Source organism: Amblyomma maculatum, chromosome 8 (genome assembly GCF_055883805.1).
Source record: "Amblyomma maculatum isolate TAMU_Amacu chromosome 8, ASM5588380v1, whole genome shotgun sequence".
Taxonomy (NCBI): domain Eukaryota; kingdom Metazoa; phylum Arthropoda; class Arachnida; order Ixodida; family Ixodidae; genus Amblyomma; species Amblyomma maculatum.
In genome coordinates this window covers 88,449,718-88,475,074 of record NC_139351.1, presented here as the reverse complement: position 1 = coordinate 88,475,074, position 25,357 = coordinate 88,449,718, and the positions used below count along the sequence as shown (strand labels likewise).

General features: G+C 46.0%; 1 protein-coding gene across 1 annotated transcript in view; it reads left to right on the top strand.

The window, feature by feature from the left end:
• Nucleotides 1–25,357, top strand: part of LOC146181720 (lysosomal alpha-glucosidase-like) — an 83,309-nt gene that overhangs the window by 13,844 nt on the left and 44,108 nt on the right. Inside the window, exons 7-14 of the mRNA XM_084576732.1 lie at nt 2,623–2,735; nt 8,227–8,352; nt 9,079–9,213; nt 11,761–11,913; nt 16,580–16,696; nt 17,908–18,037; nt 19,801–19,942; nt 21,197–21,330. Coding sequence (XP_084432858.1) covers nt 2,623–2,735; nt 8,227–8,352; nt 9,079–9,213; nt 11,761–11,913; nt 16,580–16,696; nt 17,908–18,037; nt 19,801–19,942; nt 21,197–21,330 — 1,050 coding nt within the window. The remainder of the gene's footprint in view (nt 1–2,622; nt 2,736–8,226; nt 8,353–9,078; nt 9,214–11,760; nt 11,914–16,579; nt 16,697–17,907; nt 18,038–19,800; nt 19,943–21,196; nt 21,331–25,357) is intronic.

Sequence of the window (25,357 nt, the reverse complement as noted above, 5' to 3'; positions counted from 1 at the left end):
AAGCAGAATCTGAAAGCATTTTGAATTGCGCCGACCAATAGCAATGTTCAGTGAATTGTATTTATTCTACGTCCTAGTTTTTTATAACAGCACATTCATGTGCCATTCTCAGGGCACTCGCTGAGAAAGCAGTCCTTGATCGTACGAAACATAACTTTGAAGCTTGGTCAGCGCGGTCATCACCCAAAAAGTTTGCTGACAATGATATGAAACACGAACTTATTGCACTATCTCCGCGCACATACACGTATTTTATTAGCAGTGATGCGATAATGAATAGGCACACTACATTTGCACTGCACAAACGTGGTGGCGCGAATATTCTGCAGAAGGCACTTCGCACGCACGCACGCACGCACGCACGCACGCACGCACGCACGCACGCACGCACACACACACACACACACACACACACACACACACACACACACACACACACACACACACACACACACACACACACACACACACACACACACACACACACACACACACACACACACACACACACACACACACACACACACACACACACACACACACACACACACACACACACACACACACACACACACACACACACACACACACACACACACACACACACACGCACGCACGCACGCACACAAAAAGCGCGCGCGCACGTATGCTTGCGTGTTTCATGTTTAAATCATTATCTAGCGGACTTTTTGGATGGTGGCAGATATATCGACCTTACTGTGGTGATAGGCGCAACAAATAAACGTCTGCAAGGTTTCGCCACGTTTTGATGAAGTTTTTTTGGGTTTTGGATAGTGTGGACCTTCAGCCCAGGAAATCCAAAACACTTTCGCATAGCCGCTTCAACGGCTGGCCGCCCGCAGCCAGGCAAGCACGCCATCATGCACCGCTGGCTCTGAAGCCGCGCTGCGGTTGGCGGAAAATGCCGACGTGGCCCACATCGCCCGGTAGCTCCGACTTCCTTTACGGAGAGAGTGAGAGGGTGGTGTGATAGAAGCCTAATGTAACTGGAAATCCACACTCCGAAAGTAGTCGCCGATTGGAGTTAGAGCGCCCGATATCAATCGGCCGAATGCATGGTGTCTTTGCAGAGCTCTCTGCTGCAGTCCAAAGCGACCAGTATAAGACAGTGTAAAATTTGAGTAAACCGGAGGAAATAAGTCTTCATTACTAGAGTGACACTCAAATTGCTTGATTCCATTAAAATTTTGCTTAAACTTCCAGCCAGACAAAAGTGGAAGCGATTATTAATACGTATTTCAACTCTGCAAGGCGTAAGTTCCTACCCGCGAGATATAATCGCCCGGAAACCAGTACGAGAATATGTACACCTGTCGGTAAATGTATTGGTAGTATGGGCTTGCGCAGGTTCACTCTTCGAAGCGACTCGGGCTACAAGGGACGCACGCCATAATGGAGGGCCCCGTCTTAATTTTGACCACATGGTGGATCTTCAACAGTCCCACAATTCTAAAGCTATGAGCTTCGTTTCAGTTCCATTTTCCGTGCATATATCCCGGTTAGCGCGGCTTTTAAAATTAAAAAAAAAAATCGAAAGCTGTCGCTGCAGTCAAATGTTGAAATACGTGCTCGTGGAATCGGAACCTATTCATTTCATTTCCATTTATTAATACTGTCAGCCACCATAAGGGGCTGTAACAGGAGTGGAAAATACAAAACAAAAAATGAGCAATATAGAAGACGATGAAAATCAATAGTCAATCAAAAATTGTCTCTGAATACACACACAAACAAAACAAAAATGAATTACATAGGAATCAGAACAACAGCCATCCTACACAACAGCAATAGAACCTCATCACCCTGCGGTAGAGCCATAGATGAAATTTTCTAAATGGCGTACAAATTCAGATAATGATGATGATCGAACAGCAGAATCTGGAAGAGAGTTCCAGTCCTTACAAGTTCGCGGGAAATAACTAAACTTGAAGCAATTATTTTTTATAGCCGGCAATGGAATGAACCTACTATGACGATGCCTTGATGTCTCATTAGTTTTGATCTCAAAATAGTCTGATTTATTAATTTTTAGGTAATTATTGATAATGAGGTAAATAGTTTTTAGTCTTTCATACCAGGTTCTGCTTTCTAACATTGGTAGTTGGGCTTGTTGGCAGAGGTCTGTTGAAGAATGGTTACGGCGGTATTTATTATATATAAACCTTGCAGCGAGCCACTGAATCCTATCTAGCTTGTGAATGTTAGTTGCTGTGTGAGGATCCCATACTACTTTGGCATATTCAATAATTGGTCTGACTAGGGTTTTGTAAGCCAGGCACTTTACATCCGGGGTAGCACTGTGCATTGTGCGCCGCAGGTACCATAGTGTTTTAAAAGCTTTGGAGATGACATTTTCAATGTGGGTATTCCATCGTAGGTCTGATGTAAAAGTTAAGCCTAGGTATTTATACTGATCAACTCTTTCGAGCATGTAACCATTTATTTGATAATTGATACCAAGCGCGTATACTTCGAACGCAGTGCACAGATGACATGACTTCGAATATTGGCAGCATTAGATACGACTCGCTGCTTCATTGTGCAGAGTACACTATTATGGCTTGTGAGTTGACGCTTACCGTCGCTTCCGTGCGTGCGCAGAGTACACCCTGCTCAAGGCTCCGGCCTTGCGACTCGCCGCCATCGGAGGCGTGCTCGATTTCTTCCTCTTCGTGGGGGACAGCCCTGCGCAGGTCATCGAGCTCTACGCCAGCGTAAGTGACTGTAGGTTCATCCCAGTTTTACACCGTTGCTTTTATTGCGAAAGCACTACTACTCTAGGTTTCGAGCCTTCGGCGTAGCGCGGCCGGTAGCCACGTCTTACTCACGTGACGCTGTGACGTCACACCCTACGTAACACTAGGCGATGTGGGCTGGCAGGAGCTGCCAACTTGGGTCTCTCGTTTCACATGGGACGGTTATGTCAGAATCAGCCTGCTAGGGCCCTGGCATTCACGTTACCCCTATAGGCCACTAAGGCACGTTCATATGGGTTGGTTAAAGCGGGGCTTTATATGTGGGCTGAGGAAGAAGGGAAAGAGAAGAAGAAGAATGCTCGGTCACCCGCAGCTAATGCTTTCGCTCAATATTTGGTTCAGCAGCATTGAACCCTTGTAATTATTTCTTCTGCGCGATATGTTATATGCTGCACGCGTTTTATGTATGTTGTATGGCATGACTGTATATCACCTACCCTTCATTGTGCTAAGTGTCTTGTTACTTCCTTGAACCTTTGGAACGGTACCTGGGATTCTGTTCTGGCATACTTCTTGTATTGATTTGTCAGTTATTCCGCTTCCCCTTGTGGTTTATACCTCGTCAAGATTGCTATACTGAGTGACTAAAACAAAGTTCCCCCCCGGCCTGTGTTTCTCCGACGAAACGCGAGGAGAGCAATTTCATGGCTGTATCTACGGAAAGAAATATTCGGAGAGCACTTAAGGTCCACCTTAACAGCGTATACGACGCGATCGTATTAAACGTCTTTTCTGTGGCACATGGTCCTCTTTGCATACCACCTCGCAGACACGGGCACTGTTGCTCCAGGGTTCGGCTCTAGTTATTTTTCAGCGTAGTTAGTTTACATTACGTTCTTGAATGTCATAATGACATTTGAGTCGTATTGTAACTGTATGTTCTAAATTTATCTGGTGTTGAAATTTACTTAATTTCAATTGCTTGTGACGTCACGACCTTCTCGACCAATACTGCATTTCTCGTTATGGCGCCAAGTACTCCGGGTACTCACCTGAAATGGACTTTGCGTAAAAAGGTGCAGACCAGTCATTGCGGCTTATCACATAAGAAAGGGAGAGTTCCATGGACAGAGAAGCACCAAGTTTAACGAGGGTTTTTACGAGCGATGGCGGAGTTGTTCGCTGTTTTTGTTCGGAGCTGTCGGTTGCACCACGAGTGACATCACCGGTTCTAATTGTGATAAACTTGGAAAGTGAAATTCTGGCAGTCGGCCCCAAAAAACAAGGAAAACAACCGAAGGACAGTCAACAAAGGGCAGTCAGCTAGCCCGCACCTCAACGCTTGTAAAACATGTGTCCTTTACAGAACTTGTTTCGGTGTTCAAGGTCAGCAGGTGCATTCTGGTTCGAGCCGCACTATTAGGTGTTCATTTGCCCAGCGCGTATCCGTATTAGCTATGGCGCCGCTGTTTTTGAACCGTGCATTGGGCACAATTCGTACGATACACTTGCTAGACAGCTATAATATTTAACTACGATCTCTGTGGCTTCGAAACAAAAGATGTGGTACATTTACTTAAAAGCGTTTGGACGCTGATGTTGGCATCGCCTGACCTTACTCGCAAAAAAGCGCAGCCGAAGCCTATTTTTCCTTGAACTAGGTTTTTTCTACTGAATTTAGTCACGTGTGAACAAAAAAAAAAATCCAAAAGGTAACTGATTATTCTGCACGCCATACAGTTCAATCCTAGTACAAAACACTTAATCTAATAAGTAATAGGGTACTTAATACAAACGATCAATCTAAAAAAATGTACGCCAGTGAATTTAATCCGAGAGCCAACACAATTAATACAAGTGCCAGCTGCTTTAATTAGGGTCCCAATCAGTTCAACCAGCATGCTGGAAAAGAACACGGAAGTCACTTCAGAGTACAGAGAACGAATGCTATGAATATAGCAAACGGAGGTTGGCCCAAACTCCCGCGCTCGCTATCAGAAATCATTAAATTAATTGTCTGCTGTAACGAATGCATTTGCTTCGTCTGGCACGTGTAATATCATTGTTTAAGATTTCTGAATGTAAACTTATGTAACTCCCCCCTCCCCCCTCCCTTAAAAGAAACGAACAAATGTGGGTAGCTGACGGCAAGGAAGTTCTAAAGCAGACGACACGTTTTGCGCCAGCGTTGAGCCACTGCCGGATGGTCATCTGCATTTGTGTGACAGAGCTGGACGGTTGTGGTTAGGGCACGTGTAGACAAAAAAAAAAGACAAATCTTAGTGCTTGCCTTTTCCTCCGCTTCTCTTGTGCTACTAATTCACCGGATTCTTCTCATGAAAGGCTCTAGTAGATTGTCTGCATTCTTCAATTCTTCACTTCTAGGGTAGTAACCCAGAAAGATTAATCACTGTTTCTGAGTTTATAACATCGATGATCAAGCCGTCATAACTTCGGCCTACGTTATTAGACAGCTCCGGCGTAGCTGTGCACAGTCTGCTGTGTCTAAGCCAATAAAGTGCTAAAGCGACGAAAAAGTTATTTGATTCTTTACGTCTTGTCGCCTTCTTCATCTTCGCATAACACTAGACTCCAAGTCTCGTTTTAAGGTGAAAGCCTTTAAGGGCTCATGCTGTCGTGGACAAAGTGTGTCCCGCTTTTGCGGCGGCCCTGATTGGCCGAAGCGGGATGACGTCATAGAGGCATCGACCAATCACAGAGCACCACCACAGTATGCGCGAATGCGTGCCTTATATGACCATATGTCAATCAATGATCAATGACTAATTAAATAATTGACGACTAAGTAAGCAAATAATTAACAACCAAGGGTTAATAAATAATTGAGCAATTAATTGTCTACCTATTGTCTAAATAATTAAAATAATGACTAATTAATTAAATTCTAATTTGTACCAGTTGCGTAGCAGAATTCGGCGCTCAGGCTTTCGCCTTTCACTACTTCAGTCGCTAAAAAGTTTTAGCTAGTGCTGTCCAGTTATGATTGAATCTAATATATTTTGTACCGGTTGTGGTTCGGTTTAAACAGTAGGACGTTGTATGAGGGCCGTACTTGGCATCATCGCGGGGATTTCGATGTATCTATTTATCAAGCATAACAGCGCTTAACGAGATAATCAGAACACAGTAGTCGCATCTCTTTACTGGTTTGGCGTGTAAGCTGCAAGCCGCATGTGTTCAGTTAAATAACGAGGTTCTTTATTTTTCCGCGACTCTTACCTCAAACAAAAAATTGTTAAAAATGCGACGAAATAGATGTAACATGATGTCATGTCGATCAGCGGCATATGGCCTTAAATATTATTTCGACTGCGCGCTTTATTCCCAGCATTAATGCTCTGAATTATCAGCCGTGTTCATGTTTAGCAAGCATGTGGACTAAAATGGTTGGTACTCATATTAAAGCAGCTGTCGCTACAATTAATTGCGTTAGCATTGGGAATAAATTGGCTGGCGCTCGTGTGATTCGAGTTGGCGTTTGGAATAAACACGCTGTCACATAGTTTAAATATTTTCAACTAAGGTTTAATTGCACTGCGTGCAGATTAATCGGTTGGTACTTATATTTGTTGGCATTGGATTAAATTCAGTAGAAAAACTTGCAGGTAGTGATGGGTGTGAGGCCGAGAAACATCTTGATGATATTCGTTTTCATGTCTGACATTGACAATGACGACATATGCAAGTACATGAGATATTTGAAATGCAATTTCTATCCAAAATCGCAACGAAGAAATCAATAAGTTTAAGCAGCTGCAGGAGATTTCAAGGTTATTTGCAGATACAAAATTCGACCTTAAAATTTCTGCGAATGTCAAGTAGAAGCATCTTGAAACTTAGAAACACTCGATGACAAAGCTGTGGCTACAGAAGTAATCAGTAGTCTAGAAATATTTTTCAAGATATTGTCAGAATTCAAGAAAAATATTATTGCCCTTGGCTATCCTCCGACGCGACACGCTGCGTGCGCTCTTGTTGTGACTGCCAGCGTCGTAAAACGCCTTCTCGACAACCAGCTGGTTTGTTGCAGCCCATCTCGGTGCCATGAAGACCGTTCGAGATAATCGGTACTGACATGCTGGTACAATTCCATGTTTCGAAAACAGGTAACATGTGGATTATCGTGGCTACCGATTATCTCACACTCTATGCCGAAGCAGCCGCGCTCCCAAGTGGCACAGCCGTTGAGGGGCCCTAGTTTTTCATGAAGCAAATTGTTCTACGCCACGGTGCCTCCGAAATTCTTATCACCGATTGAGGGGCGGCGTTCATGTCCCTTATCAGGCAGCAGATCGTGCACTATAGTTGCACCAGTCATCGTCGCGCTACAGCTTACCACCCTCAGACGAACGGGTTGACTGAGAGCTTTAATAAAACAATTGCAGATATGCTGTGTATGTGGCCACGAACACAACCAACGGGACGACGTATTTCACACGCCAAGTTCGCCTACAGCCCTGCCATACAAGAAGCAACCACCATGACACCTTATCTCTCGCCTACGGTCGCGATATCACCACCATTCTAGATGCCAAGCTACCTCACGCCGACAGTGACGTCTTTGACGTAGCCCCGTCCCTGCAACGCGCAGAGGAGGCCTTGCACGCGCCCACATGACGAACAAGTGGCGTTCAGATGCCGAACGCTGTAACCTTCGTCATCTCCACGTCGAATATGCCGTCGGCGACCTCATCTGGGTCTGAACACTAGTTCGCCAACGAGGACGAAGTGAAAGGCTCCTGCACAGATACTTCAGGCCATACAGAGTCATGCGCAGCATCGGGAACTTAAACATGATTTTCTACGGGCCAGGACCATCGCGATCGGTCACGCCTTAAGATCGTTTATCTAGTCAGCCTGAAGCCCTATTACTCAAGAGTGGACCCTTCCCCGTTTCCACTCCTCTTATGTCCCACAGCCTTTTGCTAGATTGGCGCTCGATGCATCGAGTCGATGCTTTTTCGACAAAGAGGGCAGTGTTTGTGTCAGCCAGCAGCCTGGCAGTAAAGACGAAAGTGTCGCTGGCTCTCGGTGGAGATCCCCTATCGGTTCAACTGTCAACGTCGCTTGAGTTTGCACCATGCTCTGGATTTCAAAAGACCGATGTCGACGTCTTGTGCCCTCAAGGCACCTCACCGGTCTCTTGAAATCCAGAGCTTGGCGGCAACTCAAGCGACGGCGACACTTGAACCGAGAGAGAGCTTGAGCGAGAGCCAGCAACTTCGTCTTCGGTGACAGGCTGCTGGCTGACACGGGACAATGTACTGCACATCTTACCAGCATCTTACGCCGCTGGTAACAAGAACATTTCTGTAGCCTACCTCAGCCGTCCGTAAGAGTGCGTGCCTACCTCTGTGATATGTCTTACCTCAGTGCAGTGGGCTGGTTGGTGTTTAGTGGGAAAGTAGTGTTCATCACTGCAAAAATTGGGCGAGCGTCTAGAGAGGAGCTATGCATCACCAAACCTTCTTTTTCGGGCACTGTGCAGGTGATCGGCAAGCCATTCATGCCTCCGTACTGGGCCCTGGGATTCCAGCTATCACGATACGGCCACGAGTCGCTGGAGAAACTTAAGAAGGTGTTGGAGAGGAATCAGAAGGCTGGATTCCCGGTGGTGAGTGCTGTAACTCGCACTCCTGACTACTCCTTACTGTATGTCCTGACGCACGAGCCTTTCAGGATTTTAGGGCGGCATTGAACTGTGTCGACTGGAAGACGTACGCGCTACTAAGATTGGCTGTCGCCTTGACTCATCATAATCATCATCATCATCAGCCTGATTATACCCACTGCAGGGCGAAGGCCTCTCCCATATTTCTCCACTTAACCCGGTTCTGTGCTAGCTGCATCCACTTGACCCCAGCGAACTTCTTAATCTCATCTGCCCACCTAACTTTCTGCCGCCCCCTGCTACGCTTTCCTTCCCTTGGAATCCAGTTTGTTACCCTCAGCGACCATCGGTTATCCTCTCTTCGCACTACATGTCCTGCCCATGTCCATTTCTTCTTAATTTCTACTAGAATGTCGGTAACTTGAGTTATTTCTCTGACCCTTGACTAATGCATATGAAAGTTACATTTGATGCAGGGATATAAAATAAAATCAAATAATTCTTAGTAACAGTGTTTTATACGTCCCTTTGATGCAGCGTCATGTCCCAGCATGCTTGAGACCAGCATATATTCTTGTTACTCTACCATCTACCATATTTAACTTAACCGCCTTATACACAGAATCTTGTCATCAGGTGATGCGATGCTATCATGATTAGCTATGCCGTTCGAGGAGGACAAAACATAGTTAACAGTAGTCTTGGTATAAACGTGCTGATTGAATGCAGGACGTGCAGCACCTGGACATCGACTACATGGAGAACGCGACGACTCTAACCGTTGATCCGGTTCGCTACGCCGGTCTGGCCGACTTCATCGCCGAACAGCGAGAGAAGAACGGCCTCAGATTCGTCGCCAACCTGGTATAAATGCGCTCGCAAAAACAAAAAAAGGTTAATCAGCAGGGAAATGTGTGGCCATTTGATATTGAAATTTAATTTGGTGGTAAAGAAATCTGAGAAACGGGTGCAGGAAATAAGTTGAACGGGAATGCTTAGCATGGTCAGGCGGAAAAAGCGCGGCATGTTTCAGAGTTGAAATGTATAATAGTGGCTGGTTAAAGGGGCAGGTTGTGTAGCTGTAAAGATCAAAACTATTGAAAAAAAAAAGTGAAATAGTAAAAACCGTTGAAGAATGACGGCACTCCATTTCTCTTCGCTTCTACTCCTACCAAGCATTATCCGCAGCTGTTTTTCTTATTGAAAACAATTGCAGCAAGCTCGTAAGTCACCATCGGCGCGTGAAATCGCAAGCAAAAAATACGCATCCCATCCTTTCTCATTATGTTAACGCTGCAGTCAGCTAGGTGTCGCCACTGTAGGCTTATTGAATACTAAGCAGAAAAAAAAAAAGACGCCTGCGCTGGGCACTTGACAGAGGACAATTAAAATAGGATTTGGTTTGGTTTGTGGGGGTTTGACGTCCGAAAGCGGCTCAGGCTACGAGATGCCGTAGTGGAGGACTCTGGAAATTTCGACCCAGGGTTCTTTAACGCTCACTGACATCGCATAACACACGGGTACCTCTCCGTTTCTCCTGCATCGAAACGCAGCCGCCGGCAGACGAGTTCGAACCCGGGTACTTCGTTCGATGGGGCCGAAACGGTGCGGCGCCCGTGCGCTGTGCGATGTCAGTAAACATTAATCAGGTACAGTATTAGGGCTTCGTAACCCTTGCAGCTCTGCGTTAAGACGGTGGATCAAAACCAGGCGAGATGTGTCGCCATGCCTTCTTTTTTTTTTTTTTCCTATTCGAGGTCACTAGACAGAGTGATCAGGCAGCGTCTTGTGTTACCCGAGCTGGAGCTGGAACATGCATCGCAGCTCCTGTGGCAGCCCGAATGAGCTGAGTCTTAGACCTCAACATACGCTTTAGCAACCGTCTGGCAATAGCCATGTACTCCTAATGGCCGAGATATAGGAATGATTAGTAATGTTAAAGCAACTGTAACACACGCTCCAGCTGCAGCGTTACAAACCTACACCATCGCTTGTGCAGCTGAAATATCTTAGAACTGGAGTTTAAAAAATTGCGCATCATGACTTTAAGAGGGCTGAGTCATTCGATGCCAAAACCTCTAACCAAAAATGTCGATATAGGAACTTTACTTGCATTTGAGAACAGTGCAATAGAATTTGAAGTTACAGGCTGCGTTCCTAGGTCACGAGTAAACAGATGAAGATATCTTTAGTCCAAGCCTAAGACGTGTTTAGAACGAGCGTGTTTAACCTGAGCTTCTAAGTTTGCGCTAAGGAAAATGAGTGGTAGAATCAGTCAGTCAGTTTTCCCACGCGTTAAATTGTTTTGAGCTGGTATTTAGGACAGAGACAGGCTAGAAGTTCTTTCTTTATGGTTTCTGTGGTGTCCAAACCCTTGCTTTTGGTAGTGGATATGCTTGACACTTTCACGGCTAACTGACCACATTTCGAAACAGATCGCCTGTTAGATCTCTGTGGACCACGACCAGAGAGTGTTTCTTTTTACGTTACCGGGTTATCTAGAGCTGCTTGCTTATCCCTGTACTCCTCTGCAAAATCACGAGCTTCTGGAATATCATCAGTAATGGTCTCTGCGCTGCAGAAATATCTACTGGGAATTGAAATTAATACAGACATCTTTAAGGCATAAATAAGTTTAGCTAATTTTGATGCTTTCGGAATGTCTAAGGACGATAACACTGCGGGAAAGTACGCAGGCACATGCACTAAATTCAGAGCAAAATTCTAAACTCATCTATCAGTTGCCAGTACCAACATTATGTCCCCAGAGCTGCTTGCTTTTTTGCAGCAGGATTAGCCTTTGCTTGCAATTTTATATTGAAAACTGAAAATTGAAATTTAAAAAAAGTTTTTCAGCAATGTACAGGAAATGAGCCTCAGGCGAAAAGCTACAACGATAGCTTGAGAGATGCCCGAGGCCCTGTAAAGGCAGAGCAACAAGACGTGTGAGATTCAAGCGAAAATATACATATATAACAATACAATTATGAAGCACAGAAAGAGCACAGATATACAAATGAAACAGCAAATTAAAAACTAGCGCAGTAAATTAACGACCCACAATAATGTAACAGTATGCACGCAACATGGCAAAACGTAATGAAAATGAAGTGACTTCTTATGATAATGTTCAAAGCAAGGAACGTAGGAACGTTCCAGTAGTCCCCCCGCATCTCCGACATATGGCATTTCTACCACTGTTTTATGTTTTACGTCAGCAATTCATGTGGTTTTACAAGCAGAAATGATAGCCATTTCAACGACGAACGCAATGCATTCACGTTCGTCTTGTAGTGCTTTCTGTTTTTCTTTATACTCTGTTTTAGCGAGTAAGAGTTCTTCGCTGACGACTATGAACGCAAAGGGGAAGTGCGAAATCTCGATTCTTGGCATGCGCCTGCTGGAACGCAGTCGCCGGCTCTACCGAGTACCTTCGCTAACTACCAGCCGTTCGTGCGGGGCCGTCAACAAAAGGCGTTCGTCTCGTACCCGGCTAGGACGCCACTAGAGTCGCAGAGCCTGCCGCCCGTACAGTTCAAGACGCACAACGTCATGTTCGGAATCGTGAGTGCACCAACTATGCTTGTCCTGATTTGTTGTGATACAGCGACATCTGTAATATCGCATATTGCAAGTGTCATGTGGACTAGCCGAGCTCTCGGAGGGATAGGTGTCACAAACCCCCGCCTTTACGGCCAAGAGAGGCGCGGGATCTCCTTTACGGTTACCTCTAGTTCCTCCTATGAGGTTTGAGAGCACAGTTAATAGTTATGCCGGTCAACTCGTGAAGTACGTGTGTCGGTGTGTGATTGAGGAATAACTTCAAGAAAGTCACTTTTTTTTTTCAGACAATTGAATATTTATAGCTAGTAGTCCAAGTTACACTGTATAATAATAATAGGAGAAAAAAAAAAAAGAATCGTTACGGCATGACAGTGATAAAAGACGATTTGGTAAATGACAAGAGAGAAAACCCTACAATGAACAAAACACTGCGATAAAAGAAGACTAAAATAACAAAGGAAGTATTTCGGATATAATAAGTAAGAGCAAGAGTTACGCAGAAAACACAGCGAAAAAATACTAAGAGAGATCAAGGTTTTAACAAATGCGAAAGCAATATTAAATTAACCGACAGTCTGGGGCAAAAAAAAAGGAATTCTCACGGCTTTCTTGTTCGATGAGGCGTCGAGGCGTGGTAGTCGCAGAGTTGATCGGTAGCGGCCACCGTACAAGAAGAGGAGAAACGATGAGTTGATCGCGGAATCGGTGAAAAACAAAATACACTTTCTCAGAGACCCCAGAGCGCACTGCGGCGGGAGTGCTGCGGTCTGCCTTTTTTATTCTCTCGGCTGGCTGCGCTGCGGCCCATTGTCAAGGGCATGCGCTGCCCGGTCGCTGCCCCGGAGAATCATGTCGAAACATGCTCGGAGGAGCGGGGAGATCCCGTAAGTTCGCTCTATATGTGAGGCAGGAGACTCCGTAAGCTCCGCTTTATATGTGAGCCAGGAGACTCCGTAACTTCCGCTCTATATGAGAGGCATCTTGTGACAGTAGGGGACGCGGCCGTGCAAGGGGCGGCATAGAAAAACAATTGAAGAGTCTCTTAAAATATCTATCCAGAGATGAATGGCAAAAACCTAGTAGTAGTAGTAGCAGTAGTCATTTTCAGTCATTTACAATCAATTGTAGCCGTTACAAGTCGTCGTTAGACATATGGGGCATTACAAGTCTCAGTATAGTAATTATTAGTCGCGGTTGGCACATGGTAGCCTTAGTTACATATGTACCATAAAACACAACACAACACACACATTATTAGTCATTATAACCTCTACCAGTCTCTATTATAACCTATATTAAACTATCACTATAAATCATTTTTCCTTCTTTAATCTGCCTTGTATCCGTCTTCAACGGCGGACATTTCCTGATGACGCGTCTGGCGGTCACGACCAGCGGTCACTTCCAACGGTCACAATCTGCCGACGCACCATCACCATAGAAATGCTATCGCCCTAAAATATCTTAAGTCAGCGGTGCATGTGCCGAACTCGTGTTTGTGCAAACCGTCAGGATAGGTGTGCGATAACCGAGAGCCTATAGTTGGCTCGAGCGGTTAAATAAGCTGTTGCGCGTGCGATACCTGTAAGCTCATAGAGCACGCACATCCAGATTTATAGGGAAGATGCGGGACTATGTAGTGCGAGGACTTGACGGAATGGCATAATCGTCCAAGTACCGCGAGTTCTGGAATATAGTCCCGCCCGCCACATCAGCTGAAACTTCGAAATTTTGTGCTTTGCATTTTATCTATAGGTCCAATTGATATTGTGTTTCGTTTTTAAAAAGCGACCAATATAATACGAAATTCCTAACGTGAATGCATCATGAAGTGTTCTAATGTTCGCGTTGTGTTTCTGCTTGGCGTTACTGCGTATGGTACATGTCTTTACTGGCACTAGTTCCAATTTCGAAGTTCATGAACCCACGTAGAAGTTGCAAATGACTAAAAGAATTCTCGAGTGGAATTAGTTCTCAGTTATAGCCTATGGAGAAGCCGGCTTGTGGATGTCTGTTCACAACAGTCACAACAATGAGAGCAAAGGCAGTGATCAGTCTTCTCGTACGCATGCATATCTAGGCGAGGATTCCACACATCACATCCAAGGACTATATACCGTGTTCGAACTGTATACCGGAAATTACGGTATGTATGTCTTCTGTGCATGTTATATATCGCTCGATAGGGATTACGGGGTGTGCTCGGGCTTGCTGACAATTCTTTTTTTTTTTCTTCAGCTTATTAAGCCATTCAGTTCACAGCCTCATACCAGTTCGCTTCCTCTCTATTGCGCTTGTTAAGTACTACGGCCGTCTTTGGCTGGCTGGCTGGCTGGCTGGCTGGCTGGCTGGCTGGCTGGCTGGCTGGCTGGCTGGCTGGCTGGCTGGCTGGCTGGCTGGCTGGCTGGCTGGCTGGCTGGCTGGCTGGCTGGCTGGTTGGTTCACAGGAAGGGAAAGGCGCAGTATCTGTTACACTTGCTCTGTGGACACCTGAACCGCACCGTAAGGAAAGGGAGGAAGGTGGGAGTGAAAGTGGAAAGAGAGAAAGGGGAGACGTAGTGAAGGGCTATGGAGTAATTTCGACCGCCTGGGGATCTTTAACGTGCGCTGACATCGCACAGCACACGGACGCCACTTCGTTTCGCCTCCATCGAAACGCAGCCGCCGTGGTCGGGTTCGAACCCGGGAACTCCGGCACAGTAGTCGGGCGTCTTACCACTGCGCCACCCCTGCGTGTTTTTATGAATCCACCAGCACTATACGAAGAGAAAATTTCAGAGACAATCAACAAGATATACATGTGTGAGCGCTACTGTTCTACGACGTGCTACATGATTATATTAGTCATTATGTAGAAAAAAAGTCAGAATTATTCATTGTGCGGTGGCAATTTCCTTCTAGAGAGCTTTCGATCAATATTAGCCCAATAATAATGCCTACCAACTTCCACTTGTTGACGTATGCTCGCGATATGCTGAGTCTACGAAGCTTCAAATGAGGGAGAGGGGGCGCAAAGATCTCAGAGGGATTCCTATCTCACCTTTCCGTATGAAAGAAGCCCCCGCAGTTTGCAGCTCCCTCCAGCTCGACCATAACATCTGGTCACGTGAAATCGCACAATCCGTCGACCCCGATCCCGGAAGCGCCGGCCACGTCACCTGCCATTGAACTACCACCTGCAAACGAGCACCTGCCAGAAGCATGCTTATAATTTTTCGGGGCTTGAAACTAGTTTGCATGAGTCTGGGTGTGTGCGACCCGCTAACTGCGACCGGCCAAAGACATGCTCGGGATTTTCCGAGGCGGCAAATCTTTGAAGGTCAACGCCAGCGCCACTGGACATATTTTAGTGCTGTAACACTACTAACCGCATTCTCGCAAAAACCCGATGTCTGAAGCTGATATGACCTTTGACCTTTCCGTAGTGGAGGACTCTGGAAATTTCGACCACCTGGGGTTCTTTAGCGTGGACATCGCACAGTACACGGAAACGGAGTGGCGTCCATGTGCTGTGCGATGTCAGTGCACGCTGAAGAACCCCAGGTGGTCGAAATTTCCCTAGTCCTCCACTACGGCGTCTCTCATATACTGAGTCGCTTTGGGACGTTAAACCCCACAAACCAAACCAAACCAAACCAAACCAAACCAAACCTTTGACCTTTCCGAGGGACCTCAGATGTCCCCAGATATAAGTGTGACAGATACTGCGCCTTTGCTTTCCTGTAAACCACTATAGAATGCCGGTGAACTTTGATGCATTCATTGGAACACTGGTTGTGTTCGACAAGGGGCGCGCGATGTACCAACGCCATCGCTTAAAAGCATTACTTTAAGAAGATCGTATTTTTGAAACGCTTGCAATGCGTGGTCTGGAAGCATGGTCGCCCGATTAACACAGCAAAATAACGTTTAATAATTCGCCTTTTCACAAGGCCGCTATGCACATGCGCACTTCTCCCGCGGTTGATAACAAACCACCATCCCCAGCAGCGCATGCGCAGTTCTTGGCCTCCTCGATCGGCGCAGCCAGAGCTGATCTCGGAGGCAATTTGCAGTTTATATTCGTGACAGGCTTATGTGACAGATGGCGTAGCTGTCAAGAACACACATCGCCATTTCGCTGGCGGCTGTCTCTCCCACGGCCGTTTTCAACCAGTGGTAGACAAATTTTCAACCATTCCCAGAGGGCGCCACATTTTGGTGAAAAAGGCGGATTGAGACACAGCAAATACAATCCTGTCAAAACGCCCTGCTGCTGCACGATATTCCGTGATTAACTGAGTTAAACCGTCTGTATTTTTTTTCAAAAGGGTCATACTGGCAGTCTATAGTCTGATAGAACTAAAGTCTGCAGTAAAAGCCGCACTCAATTCCTCCATACAGAAAGTAGTCTGATGCTAGGGCTTTTCTACTTACCTATATAAAAACCTAACCATGAGACCAATTCATAAGCTCAAGAATTTTGATGCCTCTGGGTTCATTGATGTATTCAAGCATCAAGAACGGATTCTGTTTACTGTTCAGCGGAGTAATACACACTCCGCGTACCACTCCCCATAGTTAAATGCTGTTCTTTGAGAATTGTATCCTACTATAGTGTTAAAATAGGAGTGTGCTATCGTATCAGTGGCAAACTTTCACAGGAATCCTTTTCTGCGTCTCGCAGCAATGGCCCTGTAGCCCGGTGGCATATGTGGACTTCTTCAAGAAATCTACCGCCCTCTGGTGGAGGGAGGAGCTGATGGCGTTCAGAAAGCAGCTTCCCTTCGATGGAATATGGCTGGCGAGTGACACTCTTCCTTCGTTTTCTCTTTCTTGCAATATCGAAGACCGTAATCCTAACTTACTATAGCAGCGAATTGAATATATTAAGGCGAAATCCTTTAATAGCTCATGCTGTCGTGGACAAAATGTGTCCCGTTTTTACGGCGGTTCTGATTGGCCGAGGCGGGATGACGCCATAGAGGTCTCGACCAATCACAGAACACCACCACAGTATGCGCGAGTGCGTGCCTTATATGGTCAATGTCAATCAATGGTCAATTACTAATTAATGACTAAATAATTACTGATTGATGAGTATTAAGTCTTGATTATCAATCTAATAATGAATAATTACATGCATAAATGTCTTAATTACATAATGACTCTGATTAATTAGTTAACTAATTAGTGCCAGTTGCGTAGCAGAATGCGGCTCTCAGGCTATCGCCTTTCACAACTTAAGCCGCTAAAGTCCCTCGTAATTTTTTTCTTCCGCTATGCTTCAACAAAGTATTTTTTTTTTGTGTGAAGGTTTGTGTGAGAAGCGATTGGTGCTATGCGAGTCACTTTATTTAAAAAAAAAATAGTTGAAATAAAGTAGCTGAAGAAAACGCAGCCTCGCATCCCCGGCCAACAGTTGACTTGCCAACATATTCTTCCAACAATTCGCTGCCAAAATATTGCAGAAAAACTGATGGTCATTGCAGTTTTCTTTCTCGCTTAGGTAAACGGAGAAGGGGAAGGTATCGTCCGCCTCCCTATGTGATCCCTGATTATTAGTGCAGAAGCGCCTATATTTTGCAACAAATTCTATTATGAAGCCCGTTCTCATCTTCTATACTGCATATATCACAGATAATAATAGCAGTGTTTGTTTAAAGACGATTAAGACGAACTGTCTGCGTTTCCGCAATGCGAGTCCCGTGTTGTGCTGTTAAGTAATCCGTCTCATATCCCACACACGTTACAAGGTACGAAAAGGAGAAAAGCAGACAAAGACAAGCCTCCTGCTAAACCATTAACTAGAAATATTCGATCTCAGCGCACATTGAAAACCTTCATAAGGTTGCAATAAACATGTAGCCTTCCATGCCCTGCCCCCCTCCACTCCCGCATAGCCTACATACAATTTCAGAACGTCATCATTATTGCACACTTTCGCAGAAATGCTCCAAATATATGTCACTTAAATGTGCCCAGCGGATTTACCTTATCCATCCTCCATGGCAGGACATGAACGAACCTGCCGAGTTCAGCAACAACCGTGGAGCACTGGGTCCTGCAGTACGGAAAAAGTGCTTCAAGGACTGGAAAATGGTCTGCCATGCGACCATCTACGATGACCCACCTTACCCGACCAGTAAGCAAGCGTGTTATTTCGGCCGTATTTACTCCCTGTGAGTTCACTGCCAACGCACCTCAAGTCTCTCTCTGAAAGCGTTGTTTCGATAGCATGGAACATTAGTTTGAAGAGGATAACTCTGTCATCAATAACGTTTAGTTACCTTACGGCAAGAACGGAATGCGACAGCTTTTGCGTTTGTTCTAAATCAATGATATTGGCTCAAGCACATACCGATTTTTGCATCACTAGAAGCACAACGAAGCAATTTTTCTCTCGGCATAACCGTTGGTTTATTTCACTGAAACAGTGAACGTTGTATTAGGCAGGCTGTTCAAAGAGCTCTTGCTTAGCCTTACTAATGACCCAGTAAGAGTTGACGCAGCACTCAAAGAGCGCGAAACCCTTGATTTGAGAGGCGTTCCGAAGCTGTCGGCTCGCGTGCCCCAGACTTCGCTGAAAACGTCGTGACATATCATCTACGTCCATGACTCCGTACGCATATAAAAATAATCGCCCGATGGTTATACTTCTTGGTAACGCGGAATATGGTCAGTTACATGAATAAAATAGGATGGTAGAGGAAACACGCCGCGCCAAAATGCGGCGGCTCGCGGCTTTCGTTTCCTCTGAGCGACAGGAACCTATAATAATCAACTTGACATCGCTGCCGCTGTGTATATATACGAAGCCTGGCGGCGCGCTTCGCAGTATATATTGCCGCCGCAGACGTAACGTGGAGGATTCCAGGGGTCTCACTTGAACGCTTCCGTGCTTTTCTCCTCACGCTCTCTCCGCTCCTGCCGTACCCTCATTGTTCCCTCTCTTCCTCGAGCTCACATGTTTGCTTCCGTCTATTATTACGTTATCGCCCAGTCGGAAAAAAACTACAGAAAATTTTTTGATGTTACGACAGAATTTCTGTGCGGTTTATGACGGGAGACCTGTTGTGACAACAGAACATTCTGTCGTAACATCAGAAATTTTTATAGTTACAACAGAAATGTGCTACAGAACTACAGACAACAGAAGTACACTACAGAAAAACAACTACAGAATTACAGAAAAGTACTACAGAAAAATTTGATGGTTACGACAGAACTACGGGATATTTTGTCGTGTTTTTGACAAAGTTCTGTAGTTTTTTTTCAACTGGGCGACTTGGTTGCAGCATGCATGGTCATGGTCTGACTTGCTGTTGTGCACACTTCCGCTGTTTGGAACCCCCGGTCGATGAAAAGACGATCTCGAACTTTCTGCAACCCCGTGTAACGAAGTGACAGCAGCGCCTATAGACATTCCCCTTTGCAGCGTACTCTACGTGTCACGAACTTGCTTAGGAGCTTTCCCAAGCTCCAATGTCAGCACCCAATGGACTATTCATGTCAACGCTGATGACACCGTCTCCAATCCCCGCAGGTTACAGACCTTTTTCACAGGTCACAGATGGCGCATTTCAACGGGCCAGGAGACAGATACAGCGCTGCCTTCTTTTCATTGGTCAGATAATGATCACGTGTTTCTAGAGAGGTGACGTCATTCTCAATTAGGACGACAATATAGTAGTCTATGCTATAACGACGACGACGACGCATGACCGGCAATAAATCTTACCGGATACACTTGCTGCTGCAGCACTACTCCGATATCAGGGAGACCAACAGATGCAACTGTGAACTACACCGTCGATGGTGTGAATGGAGGTTTTTAATCCCTTTTCACTCTGCAGGAGCGGCGTCGATGGTGTGAATGGAGGTTTTTAATCCCTTTTCACTCTGCAGGAGCGGCGACCCAGTATGGGCCCGAGGCCCGGCTTAGCGACCGCACCCTATGCATGACGGGCCGTTTCGGGGACACGGAGCGCTACTGGCATTACGACGTGCACAACTTGTACGGCTGGAGCCAGACGCGAGCCACGCACAGGTAACAATTCCGCGTGACACGAGAGCACCATTCTCATTAAACATCCTCAGTATCATCTTCGTTATCAGCCTGGTAGAGTTCACTGTGGGAATAATTCTTTTCGCGCTCTTACTTTGGATGTGTGCCGGCTCCGGCCCAGTTCATTACACTAGAAACATACTTTCTGTTTTCTTTCTAAACATCCCGGCACAAAGTTTTCTCATTGGTCTTGCGACCTGGCCGATGCGCTTTCTCCATGACTCTGGATCTGTTGAGGTGAGCAGCGCTTACTCCCTTGCCGCGCCCTCGGAGTTTTCAGTTTCCAGGGCAATGAACCTCGGCTACACGGTGCAGCAGCCGGCCTCGTGCCTCAGAAACTTTTGACAAGAGTATATACAGAGTCGTGGAGAAGCTTGCAGGATGAAAAAAAATAATAAAAAAAAACATTAAATGGGACTTATGACTACTTGCGTGTAGTGCAGGCAAAAGCATGAATCTCTCGACGTTGTGACCTTTGTTCCTTACTATCCTTATGTATTTTTTTATTTCCTATGCATTTTTATTTTTAGGCTTTACTTATGTAATGCCATTTTATTGTGTTATTTGTATTTATTTCGTGACCTTACTGGTGAGCTTCATCGACTAAGTTATACAAGCTACGTGTTTGCCTTGCAACACAAGGATTATTCGGTTCGAATGCTGCGTAGAACCAAAAAAGTTTCTTTAAGAAGAATCAGCTCCTTTATAATGTTTAATATTATCAGCCATGCGGTGGCTTTTCATTCGCACTGCACGTTTGAATCCCTAACATTCCACGCGTGACATAGCATGAGCACGATGGCCTTTCTAAGTTTGACACCGGTTTGTGATTGGTCTGCGAGGTGGTGACGTCACCGTCCTACTTGGCCAATCTAAAGTGCCAGGACCACTTCTTCTGGACGCTTATGTCGGTGGATTTTGTGCTCACGAGGCATGTAAAAATTTCTCGCCTTAAAATCTTCCTTGGTTGCCGATACGTATTCCACCAAATAGAGCATGCATATTTTCTAATTGTTCTGTACGTGTACATTTCGTTGATCCGCTTTGCCTGACCGGGGATAATTATATTTTTCTCTACGAATACACATCCCAGAAGCTTTTGCCCATGACTGGTGTTATCTGTATTTCCCGAGCATGCGCACAAGCAAGTTCTATCACGGCTTCCATACCAAAGTAAACAGCGTACTATGTTGACAAAATAGAAACAACAATGTCCTTTGTTCATTGCGTGTCCAGCGCCCTCCAGGAGATCCTTGCTGAGCGGCATCTGATCATCAGTCGGTCGACATACCCTTCCAGCGGCCGGTACGGCGGTCACTGGCTGGGGGACAACCAGAGCACTTGGAAACAACTGCGTCGCTCCATCGTCGGTACGTCCCTTTCTTGTACAAAAAAACAGGACCTATGTTGTAACTTGCCTCCTCTTAAAAACTCCTCCTTCGGTGCCGCTGATTTTTCGAAACCTCAGAAGTGGATGCCGCTGTTCGAATGCAGCGGAGAGTGCCGAAGAAATAGACGGTGACGTGACAGATAACGCACATGCTACCGTAGCCAACATATTGTGCTCAAGATAAGGATTTAATTGAGATTATTAACTATGAGGGTTAAAAAACGAAATAATCGCTGTTTATTTATTGTAATTTGATGAGGCTGGCTTTAGTGTTGTGTCAATTAAAATAACAAAGAAATTATTATATCGCTTTTTTTGTACCCTTCACATCACATAGAGTTCATTTTGGCGTCACAGTCATGGCTCAGCTATTGAAACTGAAACCGCAACTAGTGCGAAAAGAAATTCGATAATTATTTAGCTGCCGCAGGCAAATATCATTGATGGTTCTGTATAATGCCTTAATCATCATTGCAAAGAATTAAGCACGAACCGAAAAATTAGCTGCCTTTAGCCCTTTAAGCGAAGCCTCAGCGTCCCTCTAATTCAAACCGTAAAACCATTTACAAGTTCGCTAAACCATGCAAAAAAATGTTCAACAGAGATTTCGCTCGTATAATTAGGTTGAAGCCATACTTACTGCCCCTACAATTTTTTTTGCGTGGTCCACTAGCATAAACCATCTGGTCCAAGTGAAAACCTTGATTGGTAATATCTGCAGTTCGTTCCAACTCCACGTGCACAATTCGCCGCAGTTCTATCGGTTGCTGCTCGCACGTCAAAAAAGTTTGCCAAGGTTCAGTATAGAGATTTGGCACACCGTGATCCGCGACCCGCTACCGCGATCCGCCAACGCGCGTTCCACTGCGCATGCCCAGATCACTTTGATGTCAACAGATGGAGCCACATACTGGATGTCGGCACCTAGACCTGCCGCATCGGAACCAATCAGCTTGTGCGCCCCGCCCACGAGCGGTACAGAGTCACAGTGGCGGATTGCGGATCACGGTATGCTAAATCTCAAGGACCGCAGGTTAGCGCTACCTGGTGACTGAGAATACTGCAGTGAAATGATAAACAAATGCAAAAGTTCTCAAAAATAAATTCAGAAACCTTACCTAATTCCCCCGACGAGCATTTCGTCTTTGTCTCTTTGAATCACTCGTTTACCTGTACTCCCGCACAGACCCCGCCGCGGTGGCGGAGTAGCTGAGATGCCCGAATACTGTTCCAGAGTACCCGGGTTCGAAACCGACCGCCGGTGGCTGAGCTTAAATGGAGGCGAAACGGAGAGGCATCAGTATGATGTCAGAGCACGTTAAGGATCCCCAGGCGGTCGAAATCACTTCGTAGCCTTCCTTAGATTTCCTTTCTCTCTTTACACGTTCACTCTTGCGCGGTGGAGCTGCCCACAGAAAGAGTGAGAGAGACAGCGCCTTTTCTTTCCTGTAAAACAATTTATTTATTTATTTACAGCGATTTGATATTGGACTAATGAACAGAAACCGCGGAATGTAGTTTATTACAGTGATAACAAGGCTCTGTTAATAATCGTTACAGCGTGAAATAAATCAATGAAATATACATTGAGACCAGCCTTATGTCATCCCCGCCACGGTGGTTCAATGGTTAGGGCGCTCGACTACTGAGCAACAAGGTTGGTTGGTTGGTTCACAGGAAGGGAAAGGCGCAGTATCTGTCAAACTTGCTCTGTGGACACCTTAACCGCGCCGTAAGGAAAGGGAGGAAGGTGGGAGTGAAAGTGGAAAGAGAGAATGGGGAGCCGTAGTGGAGGGCTACGGAGTAATTTCGACCACCTGGGGATCTTTAACGTGCGCTGACATCGCACAGCACACGGACGCCACTTCGTTTCGCCTCCATCGAAACGCAGCCGCCGAGGTCGGGTTCGAACCCGGGGGGCAGAGGCCACTTTTCGATGGAAGTGAAAATCAGGGCACCCGTGTGCTGTGCGATGTCAGTGCACGTAAAGAGCCCCAGGTGGTCGAAACTACTCCAGAGCTCTCCACTACGGCAACCCCTCTAGTCTTTTGTACCCTGATGTCGACTACAAATAGCGGGATTTGTAGTCGTTACTTCGGCTTTAAAAGCAAAAAATATTTGCGCTGGGATATGGATAAGTCCGGAAATGCGCCTTAGATCGGTTAATGCAGTGGCACCATCCCTGTGTACTATTTACGTCACCCCCCGCTACGGTGGTTCGGTGTTTAGGGCTTTCGACTACTGAGCAACAAGGGCGAGGTATCGATTCCCAGCCTCGGCGGCCGCTTTTCATCGGAAACGAAAAGAAAGACTCCCGTGTGCTGTGCGATGTCACAGCACATTAATGAGAAATTTCCGCAGTCTTCCACTACGGCGCTTTTCATAGCTTATGTTGCTTTGGGACGTTTAACACTACAAACCAGACCAAATCATATGCCCTGCCGGGGTGGTGCAGTGGTTACGGCGTTCGACTACTGTGCCCAAGGCCGCTTTTCGATGGAGGCGAAAAGCAAGGTGCCTGTGTGCTGTGCGATGTCAGAGCACTTTAAAGAACCCCAGGTGGTCGAAATTTCCGGAGTCCTCCACTACGGCGTCTCTCATAGCCTGAGTTGCTTTGGGGCGTTAAAGCCCACAAACCAAACCAAACCAAATCATATCTACGTCATTGCGCGTTGCCCGAGTTGTTCGGGCGGTTTTCAGCACAGCCGTACCTTAACCAAAGAAAAAAATTCAAAGGTAGCCACTGTTGCAAATTACTCGAATACCGGCCGACGATGTTTGATTAGAGTTATAACGTATTGCCTTGAGCGTAATAAAGCTGATGGCTACGCTGAAATTTCTTTTTGAGCATTGCGAATATCGAGGACTATACATGCGAACCGTGCGAAGACATCTTGCGCGCCTAATATGATAGAGTGAGGTAGGAAAGCGTGTGCATGCCGGCTTAGCATTTAACTATGATTTGCGGTTGATCTGTGAAGGCGAGTTCAATTGACTATTTGTTGCATTTTGTTTGCGTTCTGTTCATTTCTTAGGTTGGTGTTTTAGATTTGTAGACGGGCTGAGACGGCGCGAACCGTTGGCACAGTAGACAGTTTTAGTTTCACGTATATGAAGCGCCTACGTGTGACCAGTGCGCATGCGCAGAACGTGAAGAGTCCGCGGGAGTTTCACGGACGTACGTGAGATTCGGATTTTCACGTTGGCCTCTTCACGTTGCTGGCGTACGTAGAGTTGACAACATGGCGACGCCCTGCCCGCCCGCTTCACAGCGTTAACAGCTTCGCCGCTAATTCCTCGGCGCGATATCGTGTTCTAAACTGTTGTATTCGCTTTCAGCTTACCCAATCTTACCCTCGCGTAAAGTTTCAAGTGACAAATACCCTTTTTTTTTTTTTTTAGATAGAAGGACGATTTTTCACCTGTTAAGCCTGACGCAGAAGCGTTTGTCGTCGTCATAGCAGCGATCTCGCGAGGTTACGCCAGACCAGAGTTGAGCGAGAAGTGGCTAGAGTGCCAGATGCAAGTCGGCAGCCAACCAGAGCCAATCCGTTGTAGGGTGAAGGTTGTGAAGTTGTAAGCATGAGTTCTGTTGGTTCTGTTGCCAAGCGAATTCGCTTTTCCAAAAGCGACGATCTGGATATGCTTCGCGACGTGAGAGAATGCAATCCATTCGAAGACTGCATGCAACACGCTGTGCGGTGGACTTGCTAATTGTTCACTGTAGAGCAACGACGTTGAGAACAGCAATTTCCAATTCGACCGACTCTTGGCTACGGCCGCAGCGTGACTCGGCTCAAGGCAGCTCGACTAAACAAAATTAGTTTGGTTCATCTGTACTGGATGGCGCGGCATAACACGTACGCACAGTTTATCGAGGCTTGTATGAAAGGTCCATACATTTTGCTTCACGTACACCACGTACGTGAAACTAAAAGCTAAAAGTAGTCCTGGCGAAATTCGCGCAGCGCACGTAGACTTCTCACGTTTGCGTACGTAACTCTGTA